Source organism: Coturnix japonica, chromosome 2 (assembly GCF_054131305.1).
Source record: "Coturnix japonica strain WE chromosome 2, WE-NBRP24, whole genome shotgun sequence".
Classification (NCBI taxonomy): Eukaryota; Metazoa; Chordata; class Aves; order Galliformes; family Phasianidae; genus Coturnix; species Coturnix japonica.
In genome coordinates this window covers 106824942-106844306 of record NC_140664.1, presented here as the reverse complement: position 1 = coordinate 106844306, position 19365 = coordinate 106824942, and the positions used below count along the sequence as shown (strand labels likewise).

At 35.1% G+C, this 19365-nt stretch overlaps 1 protein-coding gene across 1 annotated transcript in view; it reads left to right on the top strand.

The window, feature by feature from the left end:
* KCNH8 (potassium voltage-gated channel subfamily H member 8) overlaps positions 1-14873 on the top strand; it is a 151448-nt gene extending 136575 nt beyond the window's left edge. Inside the window, exons 12-16 of the mRNA XM_015854013.3 lie at positions 810-848; positions 2521-2876; positions 5457-5563; positions 6654-6730; positions 13299-14873. Coding sequence (XP_015709499.2) covers positions 810-848; positions 2521-2876; positions 5457-5563; positions 6654-6730; positions 13299-14009 — 1290 coding nt within the window. The 3' untranslated portion in view covers positions 14010-14873. The remainder of the gene's footprint in view (positions 1-809; positions 849-2520; positions 2877-5456; positions 5564-6653; positions 6731-13298) is intronic.
* The last annotated feature ends 4492 nt before the right edge of the window (positions 14874-19365 follow it).

The window sequence follows — 19365 nt, the reverse complement described above, 5'->3', positions numbered from 1 at the left end:
GCCTGGCAGACTGAAATATTCCTCTTAATATAGCATGCAGGCTTAGTGACTTGTCTGTGGTCAAAGTATAGACATCTCAATAAAGAACAGAACATTCATATCACACAGTAGTCCGTAGTTCCTGCAGATTTTATTGGAAATTGTTAATTAAAATCATAAATCATTAATTTGCTTTTGTTTTTTGTATAATTAATTAGGGAAAATTTCAAGGCCTTGAACAGCTTTTATGCATGTGTGTCCCTGAGGATTACGTTGGTCCTACTTTCTTCAGTCCCTTACACTGATGTAAAAGGCCCTAGAGTAGAAATTCAAGATTTTATGAAAAAGTTTGATCATCTAGATGTAAGCACTAGACTGGCTTAGGAGCTAAAACTACAAAGAGATGGGGCAAAGTTGAGCCATCTGTCTGCATGGGATTCCATCAAAGCGACACTGAGCCTCATGAGACATATGTTTGCCCATCTACATTCATTCAGAGGCTTGGAGACTTAGTCCAACATTTTTGTAAATTAAAAAAATGTTGTTTGTTTGTTTGTTTGTTTGTTTTTGTTTTTGTTTTTTTTGTTTTTGTTTTTTCTTTTTGTAAAATTCTTTTTTTTTTTTTAATGAAAGGAAAACCTTTTGTTTTCTGGCAATATGTCCAAAATTGTCATTTTTCAGTGCTATGTTTTATTTGATATAGCTGGTTTACCATGAGTTTCTCCTTTTGTAACAACATAAATATTTTGGTTAAGATGTTTGCATGTTCTTGGAAGCCAGTACTGTGCAGATGCACATATTTGGTACATTTTTGTTTTGTTTTGTTTCAGGTAATATCGAAATTATCAAACAAGTCTTCATTATCTCAGGTATGTTACCTGCATTTTAAATCATCAGAGCTTCACTTTGAAACATGCACATAGTTACAGACAGAGTAAAGTTGGAAAAAGTCCAAGTGACTTCACTGTGTTCAGAACGAATCTTAAAACAGCATCCTACAGATAGTTGTGGCACCGTCCATTTCATGTCTAACTGCTTATGATCTCTTTTTCCAGGTGCTGAGTTTGTTGATATAACACTTGCATTTTAAATAAATTGTTCCTCAAGCCAAAGTCCCAAACATGGATAACATTCGTTCTCTGTAGAGAGTAGGCTGCGTCACAGACACGTCCTATCCAATTTGATCCTTATATCAGCCTTCAGGTAGCTATTACGGATAACACCAAGGCTGTTATTCTATTTCTTCTAAACAAGTTCTTTTGAAATTTTTTAAAATTCTTACCTTTTCAACCTCAGATTGGAGGCTCCTAGTTCACTGTGTCTGCCGAAGGATAATTATAAGACAAAAACATTAACTCAATGGAAATGTGCTGTATTACACAGCAAAATTAAACCTATGATGCAAAATATTTAGATACTGATAGGAGCTTATAACATTTAGATAAATCCCCCAAATGTGTATTTTCACCCAGCTAATCTTACTTGGTCTGAACTGGAAAACTGAACTCCATAAGCTTATCTGAGAAGCTTTTGTAGTTAAGATTAGCAATGCCATAATGAAGTCTGATTTAAAAGAGTAGCATGAAAAATAATTAAATAAATAAAAAAACCCAACTTTTCTGAAAACATGAAATTATACTCGGCAGTTCAGTTTGCTGAGATATGTGTAGTTTGTTACTTTGGCTCGGATCATTCTGCATTAACAATCCAGTGATTTGTAGCAGGAGAATAAATAAGATTACTTTTGATTAACAAACTGGCCCTGACGTGAGCTCCACATTGCCATAGCTCAGTATTCATAACCACTGTATTTTATTACCGTGAAAAAGAAATAGAGAAAGATACATTGCTATCTTGCACAGCGCTTGGTACATCAAGCATAGAACCCAGGTCTACGAGACTTCTAATTTGCTTTGGGTCCAACACCAAGCACCAGCAGAGTTGGTTTGTTCTTTGTAATAACTCAATTCCAAAGCTAACACTGTCACAATACTCATTCATTGATGCTGATCTGTAGAAACTGAGAAATCTGCCAACTGTCTCAGCAGAGGTTTAAATCATAAAGGACACAGAGGATCAACTGAATTGTTATTAATGCTATTCGCATAATAAAATTTGGTTCAGTCTAAAAATGTGGAATTGTACAAATTAGAAGTCTCGGTTCTTTCCCTGAATGTGCCAGGAGTCTGAAAGTATAACACTCAGAATTAATAACACCTCAGTAAGACAAGATTAATCTACTCAAGTGAACATGTGCCACTTGGCTCTTGAGACCTAATCATGTAATCATCAGGTAACGTATTGTTTAGTCTCACTAGCAATATCACTAGACAGCCTTTTTAATGCATATGTATCTTTCTTTGTACATATGTAGAGATATAGTTGCAGAGAGAAGTAATGGAAGAATTCCAAAAGAACCCTAGTTCTAGCATGAAATGAAAGTTGATCTATATCTGAGTTTGGTCCACTGTGAGTGCAAGAAACTTTGTTTCTGCAACATCAGGCTTTGAATTTTACCTTAGCACTTATCTGCTCTTTTAGACCGAGCTCAAGGGAAATGGAAATATAAAGAAGAAACTCCCTTCAATTGTAGAAGATGAGGAAGATGATGAGGAAGGAGAAGAAGAGAGCAGCACACTTTCACCAGTCCATACAAGAGGTACAACTTGCTCTCAGCAGAAGAAGGCTGGAAGCAATAAAAGCCACCTGGGGAGAAACTTGAAACAGTTGGCCTCAGGAACAGTGCCCTTCCATTCACCCATTCGTGCTTGCAGTTCAAACTCCTCAAGGACCAAACATGAAACGGAGCTCCATTACTACTCTAGAAGGAGGGAGAAAAACCTTAAGTTACACCTTTCAGCAGTGAACTCTGGAGGTCCACCTGACTTGAGCCCAAGGTAATGGAAGCAGTTATTCTCTTCCTGTAACATAACATCTATTAAAAAATTATGACTATAACACTAAAAAAAAACCCTCTTTTTTCTTTCTTTTTTTTTCTTTTTTCTTTTTTTTTTTTAACTTTGAGAATTTTAATACTTTCTTAGTGTATCAACATTTCATTCATTCCACAGAAAAGGAAAAAATACTCTCATTATATAAACTATTACCCACTTTAGGTCTTTAATGACAGATGAAGAATTTCTGTGAGTAAAAATAGAAAGTACAGAGCAATTATAAAAATGAGTGTTTGAACAGATGGACAAAATAATACTATAAAGCCAGACTGTAATAATCTGTATTCCCACAGTAGCACTGCAAAGCATTTTCAGTCCGTCACACAGACAGTAATTTAGGAAGCAAATCAATGATAATACAGCATAACAGAGGAAAAAAAAAAAAAAAAAAAAACTAAACAAAACAAAAAACTTGCAGTAGTAGAGAATTATACTGGAAAAATATTGTGAAGTAATATTAGAAATACTTAGGTTTTTACATTAGATAAAGGAAACCTGACAATGCAAAGCATATATAAATTAAATGTGAATTTTGACACAAAGGAAAGTTATTCAGTGGTTTGATGTTTCATTAAGCATATAATTTAAAATATTTAGGGTGCTGGGTTTTTTTGTATGCTGCTTCTAATTTGACTTACTTTTTCTATTTCCCAGTTCTTGGAACATAATCATTATTGATAATAAAATTAAGAGCTTTAAGGTCAATACATTACCAAAATCACAATCACATGTAACAGTATATAATAATCCTCCCAGCCAATCATATATTTGATCATATAAGGGCATGTTAAATAGGAGCAGGATACAAACTAATTCCATTTTTGTCTATACAAAACCTATGAAAAACCAACTTCTACATGAGAAAAAGTGAAAAGTATTGCAGATATTTTCTCATTTATTTTTTTGGATCTCATATGTTTTGTTCAGATCAGCTATGACAGAAAGTCATTTCCATTTGCATAACAAGTAGCAATTCAGGGAAAAGATTCCTTTCATATTTTCTACTGAAATGTTATTTTGTTACTGTTCTTAACGTATCCAGCCAGATATCTTTAAGACTAAATGTGAAATAAGAGCTTTTACACATCATATTATTTCTTATTTCATTTCAAAAGTTTATAACTTCAAAATTATTCTCTTAGTAGGCTGGGAAAATGGCCTTTGATGTATGTATTTTGCAGACTTTGTTTGTTTGTTTGTTTGTTTTTGGTGTTTTTTTGTTTGTTTTTTTTTTTTTTTTTGTTAATCCAAAAGACTTTTGTATTTCTCTAAATCAGTATATATTATTAAAATATTTTAACTGACAAGCTAAAAACACTTTAAAAATTACCACATATTTTTTAGCAAGTATGACAGAAAAAATAAGATCTTTGTTTAGATTCTCAAATTTATTTGCTGCTGGACAGTGATGTAAGGGGAAAGTAAGACCCTTCTTTGACCTGAATTGTTCAGTCAGTACTGTGGGGAGATGAATAACCTTGCATTTTCAAGAGAATGTACTTTGTTTCGAACAACTTGTTCTGGGCATGTACCCTAGAGCAAGCCAAACAGAATTCACTTCAGGTTTGTCTCTCGCACACTGTGGTAAAGGCAATAAAGTAGACATACAAAGACTGGTTAAAACATCGGAACAGTCCTTGGCAGAAGAAATGGAATTCAGCATCCTACGTTCCAGAATACAGTCATAGTCTTACCAATCAATTTTTGCATTTTGCATCTGAAACAGAAGAGGATCAGTAGGAGGAAAGCCCAAGATTAATAATAAAGGCATGCTTGGCAGGAGGCATTTATGTTTTTGAATATCCTCAAAGCCATACAGAAAACAGTACTCCAGTGCTGACCACCTGGACAGAAGAGGTCATGATAGTCTTTTCTGCCTTTCTAGTTTCTAGGAATTGAGATGTACATCTTAGGGGGAAAATTCATGGCTGTAGAGAAAGGGTTGAGACTCTTGTGTTTAAATGCTACCAGTTCACTAGATTATTATTCCACGTTCCTCTTGCTTGTATTTAAATAAACATCTTTCCCACTGCATATTTACTGAGTAGGGGCCTGCCTTGTGGCTCTTGGGGACTAGCTATTTTTGTCAATATATTTTCTTTTTCATCTTTAAATACTTTAAAGAATATACCAGCTGTAAATTCCAGTTCCTGTCTGAGTAGTTTTTCCCCTGTGTGCTTTAAAGCCAGTTAAATTGTTAGCATTTTATATAATTAGAAATCTCTACAAAAGGGATATTGATATTTAAAGTTTGCCTTTTGAAGCACTGTGGCCAGGTGACATTAAATAGATTTTATAGCAAATTCCACAGAAATTATTGAGGTTTTTGGCTGCAGGTAACAGTATAGTTCAAAACAGTTCAAGCACCACTTATGAGACTCATAATATAATGTAATGTAACAGTTTCTAGATATCATTAAAATTAATATTGTGCAAATTTCACCATTGCTTAAATATATCTATGAATGTGATAGTTATGAAACTGTTTATAAAACAGCTTAATTACTCTGATTTTTCTTATAGAATTGTTGATGGGATTGAAGATGGAAATCATAGTGAGGAAAGTCAAACCTTTGACTTCAGCTCTGATCAGCTCCGGCAGGAATCCAGGGCATCTCCAACAGCTGGAGGTGAGTATTACCTGGGAAATTACACTTCAGAGAAAAGAGTTTTTGTAACTGCTTTCCATCCCTCTTTATTTTATTGATTCTCAAAAGGATAAATCCTTAAAAGAATAAATTGATGGCATAAATTGATTTAACATGTATCCACCCTTCCAGTACCAATTAAGAGCCACACTGAACAGTGTGGAAAAATGCAACAGCATGCCCATTTGTTATTTTCCTGCTAGCAGACTGTCATAATGTAACATCTTGCAAGAAATATTGTATTTACAAGCATTATATTTTACCAGCAGTGCTTTAGGATCAGTCAGGAGCCTCCTGCTCCTGAAGTTTCTGGCATGGAAGGCACAAAACAGGTGGACAAAACCTGATATCAGAACATTTAAATACAAAAATAAATAAACAAACAAACAAATACATAAATAAATAAATAAAGACCAATATATATAAACTTGTTTATTTTTGTTAAATGGATGCTTACGGAGGCAAAGGAGTCTACAAGTTTTTCAGAAGTAGTGTTAGTGAAAATCTGAATAGCAAAGAGTTTATGAAGTCTTGAAGGACTGATACTCTGAAAAGACTGAGAAAATAGCTACACAGAGAAACACAATCAGGAAAAAAAATCAAGAGGGATCAGGAGAGAGACCAGTGGACTAATTCTGAAGTGACCAAGGTAGTGCAGCTCAGACTGCTTCCAGAATACTCTTTCTGTGGGTAAATATTCCTCAGGTAGATATGTACCTTTTGCATGAAGGCCACTAGAACACTTTTTGCTCTTCTTCAGACTGAACATAATAGTCATAACAATAGCTTAACTTGTATCTGTGTTTTTAAATATTGTTGACATGTCACACCATTGGCATCAGAGTTATCATTTTTGGTCCTTTCAGGTCTAGACTGAAGACAGCAATACGAGCTTTCTTCATTCACAGTTTTCTTACATGTAATAAAACAGCGACTATTAAACACAAGATTTTATTTTTATTTGATACAAGTACAAAGTAAGTTTTAATTTAATGTAAGCATAAGTACAAAATTCATACTGGTGATTCCAGGCTGTTATACTGCTCTCATTTACATGTATTTGAATTTTCAGAGGCAGAAATTGGTGCTGCAGTGCTTGTTATCAAAGCAGAAGAGACCAAACAACAAATCAGCAGGCTTAATAGTGAGGTAATTATATCTTGGAGGTTTGGGGTATTGACAGTGATTCAAAGAATGCTGGAGAAAACTGAGAAAATGTTGGGATATGATAAATGTGCAATAAATGACTTAGAAAAATTAGACGGAATTCTTAAATTTAGGGCAATTTGAGTTTTTGTAGCTCTCTCACAGGTTATTTTTCTACATGAAAGCTCTATAAAAGTTTGTGTTACATGCTGGAGCTAAAAATAAAGTGAGGTTAGCATAGCTGGTATATTGAATTTTCTAAGAATTTCTTCTTTATGTGCTTCTGTTATTTTCTTTCTTCTCCATCTTTCCCTACATCTTACACCATCTTTTCTTTTGGGGTCAACACTACACTTTTGAAGAATTTCCTTGAAAGAAATGAAATTCAGTCAGTTTCAAATCCACATCAACTATTTCAAATAACTTTATCTGAGTCTATTCAGAATGAAACAGAAGAATATCCATTAACTTGGTAAGATAATTTGCATCTTCTGAACTAAGATTATAGGCATGGCTGGTTTATACAATGAATGCATCAACCTGGTTATATGTCAAACTGTAAAGTTCAGAACAAGGCACCATGCACCACTGACTGAACACTTTTTATCACAAGGAATAATCAAAAAACTCAAAAAACTTAAGGAGAGATTAAACTAAAGTTGTCTAGACTTTGATGTGATGGGTAATATCCCCTGGGATTTAGTCCTGAAGTGACAGATCCTGTAAGTCATCCCATGGATCAAAATTTACATTGAAAAGATGCTTCACTAGAATGCTGCTTACTTGCATATTCTACATGGCTTCAATTCCACATACTCAAACATTCCCCACACAGATTGACTGAACTGATGGCACTGAATGACATGATACTTACCCAAATGAGCCTATAAGTAGTGTTGCTGGAGTACACTAGCTATTCTTTTATTTTTGTTGCTCTGATAACTATTGAATACCACTTGTAGACCTTATTTCTCTATTTTTCATCAGTTGATGTTGATCACAAATGGAAGATTACAACTGATGGTGCAGCAGGCTGAGATCTGTAGTTAAAATACAGACAGATTTAGACATTGAACTCTGTAAGATGTGCAGCCTCCTTCTAAAAAACAAAATATTGAGAAAACAGTTCACAAGTAGTCAAGAGCAACAAATATCATCATTAATACATTTTATAGTAGAAATCAGAGGTCAATCAACAAATGCAAAAATATTTGATTCCATGAAAGGCAATTGTATTACTACAGTTCACTAGCTAGCTTAAAAACCTTTAGTTGTTTGCTGGGAAAACAAAGGCAAGTATCTCATTCACTCAGTACTGCCCGTTGTTAGTAAAGCAAAGCAGTTACCCCACAAACCAATCTACAAAAGAAGATATACCCAGCTTAGCTTAGGTTACCAGTGGAATTCACAGCAACTCTTTAAGTCTATGAAATTCACTGTATAATCCAAAAATATAGTTATTTATCTAACAGTGAGACTAAACGGAGACAGAGACTTGATTTCATCTCTGCTGCATATTAAATTTCGGATTAACACTCAAAGATTTCCTTGGAGGAAGACAGGCACCAAAGCCAGCTACTAGGCACCATGAGAGAAACTTCAACGTTTCAATTTCCTGCTGTGTAACTCCATGGATTAACTGTTCAGCCAGTTACCCAGCTACATTGGTAATCAGTGCTCCATAGTCTAGTTGAAGGCTTATATACAGTGGTGTTCCCCAGTGGTCAACAACCCAGTATTGTTTAATTTATTCATCATTGTCTTGGATGAAGTGACGGAGTGCCTCCTCAGCAAGTTTAATTATGATACAAAATTGAAAGGAATGGTTTCATACCCTAGACTGTTTTGCTACCATTCAGAAGTAGCTTGACAGACTGAAGAAAAGGGCAGAGAAGGACCTCTTGAAATTCAGCTTAGGCAAGAGAAGGGCGCTAGGCCTGGGGAGGAATAATCCTGTGTACCAGTATAAGGTAGGAGCTGATCTGATGGAAAGTAGCTCTCCAGAGAAGGATCTAGGGTCTTCATGGACAACAAGCTGACCATGAGCCAGCAAAGTATCCTTGTGTCCAATAATACCAATGGGAATCTTGGCTGAATTAAGAATAGCACTGACAGCAGGTGGAGGGAGGTTATTCTCTCCTTCTACTCAACCCTCAAATTGAGTGCTGCGTTCAGTTCTGGGTTCTCCAGTAAAAGAGAAACATGGAGCTACTGAAGTGAGTACAGAGAAGGGCTACTAAATTGATTAAGAGACTGAAACATCTCTCCTAAGAGAGCTTGACCTGATCAGCCTGGAGAAGGCTCAGGGGGAATCTTATCAATGTGTGTATCTATCTAAACGGAGAATCAAGCCATAAACCTAGAGTAAGGCACTTGCCTACCACCGTATCATTGTCTATGACCCACCATGTGTTTAGCGCTTTCTCATATATGAATATGAATATGAAAATACTTCAACTTAAAAGGCATATACAGCAACCAAATCTGAATTATTTAAAACATAGAGCAGTTAATAAGAAATAAGAAAATACCCAAATTTTATTCTTAATAATTTTCTCATAACTTTCAGAAGGCATGCTCCCCTTAAAAAAAATAAAAATAAAAAGAGGGAACATGGTTTCATATTTGGACATGCAAAGCATAGCTATCACAATTCATGAAGACAAACACAAATTTCATTGTCATGTCTCTTTCATACTACATTCATCTCAGCTGCAATGCAGTCTCCAACAGCTGCATTAGTTAAAGCAATGCTAAGGACTACAGTCAGAATCAGACCTACACTACTGTGGCTATTAGGCTACCAAACCACATCTTCCCTGGTTAGCTCAGAGTACAGAGTACACAAATCTGGGTCTGCATTCACCCATGCAGAGATGCTCTCAGATGTCCAACATTATCCAGAAACTTAGATTTGTATGTACAGACAAGGCATACAAAGAATTAGGCTAATTTGAGGCCATGCTTAAAGTAGGAAAATGGAGACTGATTTCATATTTTACTAAGTCAGTAGATATGACAATTACAGCATTGTATCAATATAATGAGCAGGGTATTCACAGTTCTCCTATACAACTGAAAAACAAGCAAACACAAAGAAATATAGGTCAGGTTTTCTAGCAAAAAATTGCCTTCTATTTAACTGCATGTTGGAATACTTACTGGAAATTCAGCTATTTAAAATTTTTGTTGTTGTTGCAAGTGTTCAAAATATTCTAAGCATTTGGCACTTATTCGGATCAGTGAAAATGCATTCATATGGATATTTCACTTTCATCTAACAATAGTGTTGCCGTGTAATCCTAACTAAATATGTTTATCAGATCACCTGGAGAAATTTTATAAATAGAATATTTTAAAACATGTTGCATCCCACTGCTGCAAACAAAATCATCCTCTTCTCAGGAGAGGGGAAAAAACACTTTTATAGTCTACTGATCAGCTTCACACGGGGTACCAACTTCTTATAGCAGACAATCCCATGTCTGAGGCAGGTAACGCCGGGGCTAGCGATCTCCCCTCACTAGGACCATAGCAGCATGACAGCATTTTGGGGATGCAGCAAATGGCGTTTATTGCAGCGCAATTAGCACCTTAAGTACTCTGGTTACTTCCTCTACACCCCTTAAGCATAGGTGTGAAGTGTGCACCTAATTTACATCACAGAGCAGGAGACTGAGCAAGGGGGATCCTGCCACTTCACAGACTGAATCCCCGCTAAGGCCTACAACAACTGATATATGTTCAAACATATTCCTTCAAGTGTTCATACTTTCTAAGAACTCCTGTCTTGCTTCTTTTTTTGTATCCATTTTGTTCTGTAATTTGATGAATGTAAAGTATTCTTTACAGCTGTTTTTGTCAATCAATCTTTTAATTTTAGCTGAAAAGTTTTTGACAGATGATGGTAACTAAAGTGATTGATATCTTAATGCTTGGGCATTTATTTATTTGTTTCTTGGTCTGTTTTAAAGCAGGATGTAAGGCACAGGGCCTACTCACTATAGTGTTCCTTCTGCTCTTTTCCTTAGTGGAAATACATCTGAGGCATGGAAATGAATCAAAAATGAAAGTAACTGGGTTTAAAAATTAACTGGGGAACAGAAGATGATTTGAACAACAAAAAATATTACTACTATGATAGGAGATAACCATAATATTGTTAACTCTAAAATGAATTTCATTCACATTGCCATATTGAAAAGATCTGTTTTCCTAGCATCCAAATGTAAACCTCTGTTGACATTTATCACCAATTTTTCTCTTGTGCCTAGAAGGTAGAAGAAAACCCAGATTGTTATTCTCTTTCTCAAAACCATTTATACTGGAAACATTGTTACAGCACATCTTAACAAACCTGATTCCTACACACTTTCTTTACTCATTCCATTTTGTAAGACTCCTTATTTTCTTTTGGATTGTTTGTGATTAGATCTTATAAAATTCTTACAAAGTACATGATCCCAAGTTGTGCCAGTCAAAGTAATTCCTAATAAAACTCTCTGTGTCCAATAAAAAAAAATTAAAAATAAAATTAAAAAAAAAATTAAAAATGTTCTGTTGATGTATCCTGGGAGCATGACTAATACATACAGCATATGATTAAATGTAACACCAAAAACCCTTTTCTGTTATAGGAAAAGGGACCCTCTCTGCATAAGAGTATTATATTTATGCTTGTAATGTGTTGTATTTATACTCATGCCTCCGATAGTTTTCAGATGTGTTAGCTATTATCTTTGTTGAATTGCATATTACTAATATTCAAAGTGAATGTGAACTCCATTTAGCAATTAAAAATAAATGTAAAATAAGAACAGGTTAGGAAGGACGGTTAAAATGACTTGCTTGAAATATCCTCCCAGAACAATACCATGTTTATTGATTACAATCTGTTTAAGTTTGTTCATGAATCTAACATTGTTAGATCTAATCTTGTTATATTTTGGTTATATTTTCTTAGTTGGTTAGGAGATTGTCATTTGGATATTATCTTCTGAGTACCCTTCTGGCAAGACATAAACTACACTTTATAAAACCATATTGTTTCACCATGAGTTATATTGCTTCTTCTCTTGTAAGCTAGAATTTTAACTTAGTTTTGTTCTTATTTAATAATATTGACAATCATCTGAGTGTCCTAATTCATCCAGATAGATTGGTTACCCCAGAACTACCTGAGACGTGGCCAGCAGGTTGGCACAGAAACCAGAGATTTTTCATACTCTGACATGAGAAAGCAACTTTCAAGATCTTCTGGATTTAATTCACTTAAAATGAATTATCACTGCACAAATTGTAAATATTCAATCCAAACTGAGAATAGTTGCCCTGCATTTTTTTCTTCTGCAATTAGCATAATTCCTAAATTGCCTTTCGATCAGATATGTCTGTCTCTAAAATAGCAAGGGTGTTATAAATGAATAGACAATCTGTGAAAAGTCTGTCTCAGCTCAGTTCTCATTCAGTCAACTTAGCTGGAAAACAGAGTATCAGCAACCTGTTAATCTGAGCCTCAAATGCAATGTATTCTGACTGAAAATCTCACTGACTTCATGAAGCTCCAGAATAGAAAAAACAATGGAAAACTAAGGAAGAGAACAGAAAAGCTGCATCTGCAGTGCAAGCAGACAGCTTTCTCTGCACTGACAAAATTCAACTTCCATTTCCCAAAAAGCAAATTTTTTTCTTCTCTTCCTTGGGTGTTGAGAAAGAGCAACAGCAGGAAGATGTCTTGATCAAGTTTGAATTTCAAAAGTAAGTAAACAACAGAGAGAAAAAAATAGCAATATATTCCAATAGGCTTCTAATCTAATCTGGGCCTCTCCAGGTACACTGGTAAGCAACAGACTTTGAAAGTCTAACATTAAAAGAACAGGGGAAAAAAAAAAAAAAAAAAAAAAAAAAAAGTTGGAATGTGTATTGAAAAACAAAGACAACTGTTTATCCAATGCTATTTAATCAAAGCACAATAATAATTATCATGTAACATTACAAGGAGCTTTTCATCACTTATGAGAAGGTTTAAACATAATAACCTCATTTCCTACCCAACTACAGAAGACAAAGCATCCAATTGAATTTCATAGCTATTTAATACTGCTAATGAAAAAAAACACTACAGAAGCTGTCAAAGTAATTTGGAACTGCGAAAAATACAACTACTAAAACTTATGTTTTTTTAATATATTTAAAAACAAACAAACAGCAACAAAACTAGTAATACTGTTCTCTTAAACTCTGATTTAAAAGACAGTATTTCTTCACAGCAGAGTCATGTACAATCAGGTGAATTGTGGCTGTAATGTTTCCATTATAACTTTTTATTAGGTTGCTCAATTACATCAGCATGCCACAGGTAGTATAACATGTAGCTGAGCTAGGGGATGGACTATTTCCCAGACATACATTTGTAAAGTGTGTCTCCTTAAAATAAATCTACTGCAGACTAAATCTCATGTTTTAAGAAGGGGAAAATAATATATATATATTATTTTACAACATATTTCAGGCATAGCTTTAATGTGTACTGCATAAATTAATGCTGGGGTATTTTCTTCTGACATAACAGGTCACAACTTTAACTCAAGAAGTATCACAATTAAGTAAGGATATGAAGAATGTGATGTACCTTCTAGAGAACCTCCTCCCATCCCAGAAGCCACCAGGATTTTGCACAGTGCATGGCATATCTCGGAGTCCTACCCTGGAAAGCCTGCAGGCTCGGATGGCTTGGACTACACGTCAACCTTGCACACACATGCAAGCTGGGAACATTACTTGCACCAAAGCACAACCTTGCCGCAGTAACACATTGTGTGACATCTGGAATACAGATCTATCCTCTGTAGGCAGCAGCCCCCAAAGAACTGAACATAACCTTCAAAATTCTACAGACAGTGATTTTTTCTATACATCAGGCCTTCATAATTCACCTTCCCAGTATCAGGTAATTCAGAAAGATAATTTGCAATTTTTAAGATGCACCTCTCCCCATTCAGACACTACCTTGACCCCTCTTCAGTCTATTTCAGCAACACTTTCTTCTTCAGTATGCTCTTCATCAGAGACATCGCTACACCTTGTGCTGCCCAGCAGGTCTGAGGAAGGGAGCTTTAGCCAAGGTGCAGTCAGCTCATTAAGCCTGGAGAATCTGCCAGGATCATGGGACCATGAAGGAGCAGGTGGAACAGTTTCTGCACAGACATCAGATTTCCCCTTAGATATTGTGACAAGCACAAGGGACGTTAAAGAGAAAAACAACCAAGCCATAGATGTATAATGAGAAATAGTGAAGTGGTGTTCAAAGCATGTTCCACAGCTGCCACTTGAAAATTTAGAGAGTACCACATGACTGCATTCTTCTACTTTTCTCTGGTGATCATGGAGACATACATGAAAATTCAGATTTATAGAAATTAAGACAAGGTATTCCTGGTTCATACTATAAGAATAAATAAATAAATAAATCTAGAATCTAGAAGCATGTTGAAAAGCATTTTCTATACGGATAAAACTTTCTGGTCTGTTAGGCAGACTGTTGTGATAGTCCAAAGACCTTGAGGGTCAGAGCTGCTGGAAGTCCAGGATAAAAGAACTGTCATGGGCAGCTTTTATTCATCAAAGCAAAGGTTTTCCCTGAGTGTCTGACTGTTGTTCCTAAACAATATCCATGGCACTGCTTGCTTCCAGTGATCGTGGGTCCTGCTGGTCTGTTTGTCAGTTCTGTGAAGACGAGGGGACAATTATCGCTGCATGTCATCTAGACAATCAACCAAATAGAGCTGGTAGAGAGTGGTCAGCTGTTGCACGTTATTTGTTATGTAAATGAAATCTCTAAATTTATCAAAAAAACCCTATTTTTATATACTTGGTATGAAATATGTAATTAAAAATATTTAAAATATTTGTAAGGAGAATAATAATTTGTTTTCATTTTGGTAAAAGCTTGCATTTTTAACAAGAAATGTACTACCAACATGTATTAGATCAAATACTATTTATTGTTAAGATTATGTAGTTTACAAATGGATTCCCATTAATGTGCATGCAATTTGCAATGAATGTATTCATGCTGGTGGAATACAAATAAATCAAGGTATTGTTTTATTTAAAAAAATAAAACAGCTGGAATGTTGTATGCCAAGTCGGTTATCAATTCTTAAACTGTTAATTGTTATACTGATAACATTCGATACCCTTGGTTTTTGTCTTAATATTGCAGTATTACAATAAGAACTAACATACTATGCAGTCCTGCCTGGGGACTTTATATTTGGACAAGAAAATTAAGAGAGATGAAAGCCATTGAGTAAACTGCCAGAAGCATTTTATAGGAGAAAACCTGTAATGGCTTAGTCAAAGGAAAAGAAGGTTTGAAGCATTTATTTATTTATTTTTATTTCTATACCTAAGAATTTATTTCTGACCTTTAGCTACAAGAACAGACTTTAGGTTTGGGAAATTCTTTAATGTCAATATATATATTGAACTTTTTTCTGTATTTAAGGTATTAGAAACACACACTGCTTCAGTGCAAACAGAGCAACTGCTTTGCATTGGGATTTCAGTTTATTATTCATATTTATATTTCATTTAAAGATCCACATTATGCTTCCTATCTGCCTGTTCTTTAGCAAACTTTCTAAAAATCATGATTATAACTAAAAATAAATGTTTTAAAATGGACAAGTTAAATAAATTACATCTAATAATTAATGCAAACTGGTGATTGCTATGAAATTAAAACGTAGAGAGCAGAGACTTATGTTTAATGTCCTTTAGAGGTTTTGTTCTGAAAACTTCAAAGCCTAGGTTCATTGTTAACATTTGGATGTGCACAGGAACATAAATCCCAGCTGATACACTGTGCCTGACTTCCATCTCTTCACATCCTTTTTCCCTCTGGTACAAATTAAGGACAGAGTGTCATCTTTTATTTTGAGCTGCCTGAATTTTGTCTCTGTATCTACACATCAACGTGAGCCTTTATGTATGGGGTTTTCCTTTTTTCTCTTCCATTCCATTTTCTAATTAGATTGTGGTTACACAGAAAAGTGATGACTGAACAATGCATATCCTAGAAATTAGGAAATTAATAACAAATACTAGTAAATGCAGATCTGCAGTATTTCTGCAAACACACATGATTCTGTTCTTCCAGAGAGGCCAAAAGGAATGGGAACCTGCTGGCCCACCTGTAGCAATCTGCCTGTCACCCCCACTGCCACATAGAGCAGGAGGATGTGACTCAGAATTTGGGAGCTGCATTACGTGGTGCAGTGGGGACAGTGATGTATTGACAGAGCAGCCAGGAGCTGGAGAGCAACACAGCACCATCTTAGACAATTGCCTTACTGAAATGCACAGACTAAATGTACAATGTCCCAGCTGTTGACTGGGTGCATACAAAAATGCTATTTGTTTACAGTGCTCTATTCCAAATAACATTTAATAATTTCAGTTATATGTATATATATATATTTAAGTTGAGATTTCTTATTTTATAAAAATGTATAAATTATACTAAATGTACTTCAAACATTTCTTTTTTTTTTTTTTTTTTTCCTTGTCAACTATAAAGGCTAGTGTAGTGAAATTAAATCTGGGTGTTTTGTTCTGGACTTTCTGCACTAGTTTACTAGATAATTTTTATTTACAATACTACTCACTCCCACTTTACTTCCTTTTTCTTTTGGTGCACATAAATAACTTCCACCCATTCCCTTTTCTGTCCCCTTTTTAATACAATCTAAATCAATCACTTCTTTCCTCATCTTTTGGTCATTTTCCTACAGAAAGCCATCCCAGCCCAACACCAAAGAACTAATTGGTTATAGAACTCAGCCATGCAGTAAGACAGAATTCAGGCTGTAAAGTTCCAATCTTTTACCAATACTTCATGTGCTATTACATTCTCACAATGATGCAGTTGCCTCCATTGACAAAAAAAAAAGATAAAAGTAGGATCCTCCATTAAATTCAGCTTGTTTTCTACTTGCATGCCTTCAGACGTGTCTTTAAAGACATGCATTTGCAATCTACTGCGATCTGCTCATACACAGGCTGCTTTGAAATTAATGTGCCCTGTTTATTTACATGGAAACTACAGTTGTTACAAAAAGCACAATTACTGTAAAGCTGTAAAACACATTTGTCAAAATAGCCTCTAACATTAGCTATGCATTTTCATCAGTGATGAACAAGAGCCTACATGCTGTCTCCATAAAAATCTGCTGTCACTGTTGCCTCTACTGAAACATACCACCCACCACCTCACTGCGCTAGCATCCACTGTTTGGTCTCCATAAATGTTTAGCAAGCGTAGATGAATGTCACTGAGTGGAAATTTTTCCCCAGAGAGGAATTCAATTCCATTGCTTTGCTTCATGTGCGTATCAATGCCATGTCAGACTCCATTTTGCCAGACTGCCCCACTACTGCCATTTGTCACACAGCATACCACTTCTTGTCATAACCTTGTGTTGGCCCATGTGCTGGTTATCTGCACACAAATAATTTAGTTTCCAATTACTCCATCTGTTAACTGCATTTAATATTACAAAATATTTCATTTGATGAGTCAGTTTTGTAACACTGTTTCAATAGTTCTACCTAGTGACTTGCTAAAACCTTGTGTTTTGCAAATGACAGTTTTGGCTAAATCAAACTGTTCTCAACATTTTCCCCATTTTCTTTGGTCAGCATAAAACCATTTCGTCCAGCATCCCCTTCGGTGGGACATAATGGAAACATTTAATTCTGCTGGGCCTAGCGCAGAAAGTGAATAGTTGCATTCTCATTTCCTAGAAAAAGGCTTTTAACAATGTAACTCAGCTCTAAAAGAGTGGATTTACATCTTGGAATCAGGGAAGAAATGGGGTATGTGTTTAGAAAAGAAAAAAGGCTGGTGCTTAGTTTCAAGATTCCATCCCATTAGTCAGTTACAGTACATCACACAGCAGTCCTGATAAAACTGTCATATGAATTCTAAGCCCATCTCCTGGTGTATTTGCAAATAGACAAAACAAACAAACATACAAACAATAGCTTCTAGTTAAGTTAAATGATGATACTGCATAGAAAACACACAAAATCAGCCTTATCCTTTCCAGGATGAGCATAAATGCCATGTCATCATCCTCAGATGAGTAATATTGACTGGTGCAAAGTGCATTTTCATACACATGCACCCTGTTACTAGATTTCTTCCAGTCTAGAAAATATCTCAAAGAACTATTTTAATGGAGTTTAAGAGAGTCAAGAGAGCCAAATCTCAGCCAATCAAAATTCAGAAGTTGTACAAAAGAATTAATGCTTTCAAGTTGTTTTAATGTATTTAGTATAAAAACTTGCATTCATGTTTTGATGTATTGCTTTAAGCCTTGGAACTTACAATAGATTAATTAATTAACAGATTAACAGACATGAATCTGTTCTATTTCTCCACTTCTTTAGGAACTTGTTAATTTTTGGCATGATCAATCCAAAGGAGTCACACACTACCAAGAAACAGCTCAGTACAACAAGTAAAAAATAATAATAAAAATAATTGACAATTTTTATCTACAATAACACTGAATCATATAAATGATCTATTAAAATGGTAAACATTTTTCCCCAAAATGTAAGTGCCACAGTAGTGTAAAAGAATTGCTTAATACTTGCAACAAATAATAATATCATAAAAATAAAAGACAATTGTTGAAATTACTGCATTAAGGGCATACAGAAATCATGAACATCACAAAGGAGATGCTGATAAAAAGGCAAAATTAGAAGTTACAGAGACAATTCCTAGGGTGTTACAAAACAATTGTATAATTAAATAGATCAAAAATTGGCAGAAGATTTCTCAGAGAAATGTGAAGATGAAGAGGGTTGATTTTTTAAATAGAAAACTCACATGACTTTACATTTTACATTCTTCACATTCTAAAGTTTTGAGAACATTCAGCACAGATCTCTAAATGCTTGTCTATCTAATCTGCATGTAAATTTCACATTTTATATATGTTTGCTGATTTTATATTTTGCACGTCTTTATAAAATATATGTTATAAAATCTTCAAGGTGCATCATGAAGAAAGCTCACACACAAATTCACCTTACAGATATTGCTTCATGCTCTAAAAATCTAAGAACCACACTATGTGCAAACAATCAAATCCTACGCACTGTTTTTTGGGGTTTTTTTTTGGGGGGGGGGGGGGGGGGGGTTTGTTTTTTTTATTCTGCAGTCAAACACAGAACAAAAATAGCAACACCTAGACACAAACTGGAGCCACAAGTCTCAAAAGACGGTAACTTTAAAGACTAATTACACCTTCTTAAAGGACAATATTGTCAATCATTTACATCCTGGGTTCCCTTCCATGACACTGTGACTTAACACTCAGATCAGTGTTATCCCTACACATCACTGTACCACAGACATGTAGCTCACATTCTTACTGGAAAAATTTCTGTGTTCTTTCAAGTAACCATGCAAATGGTTGTTAAATAGATTTTTAAACCCTGCAGCATGTGAAAAAGGTACGGGGTTCTTGTGTGGAAAAGTGTAAGAAGAAAGGAGAAAAGGAAAGGAGAGAGAGAAAGGAGACAGGGAAAGGAGACAGGGAAAGGAAAAGAAAATGTAA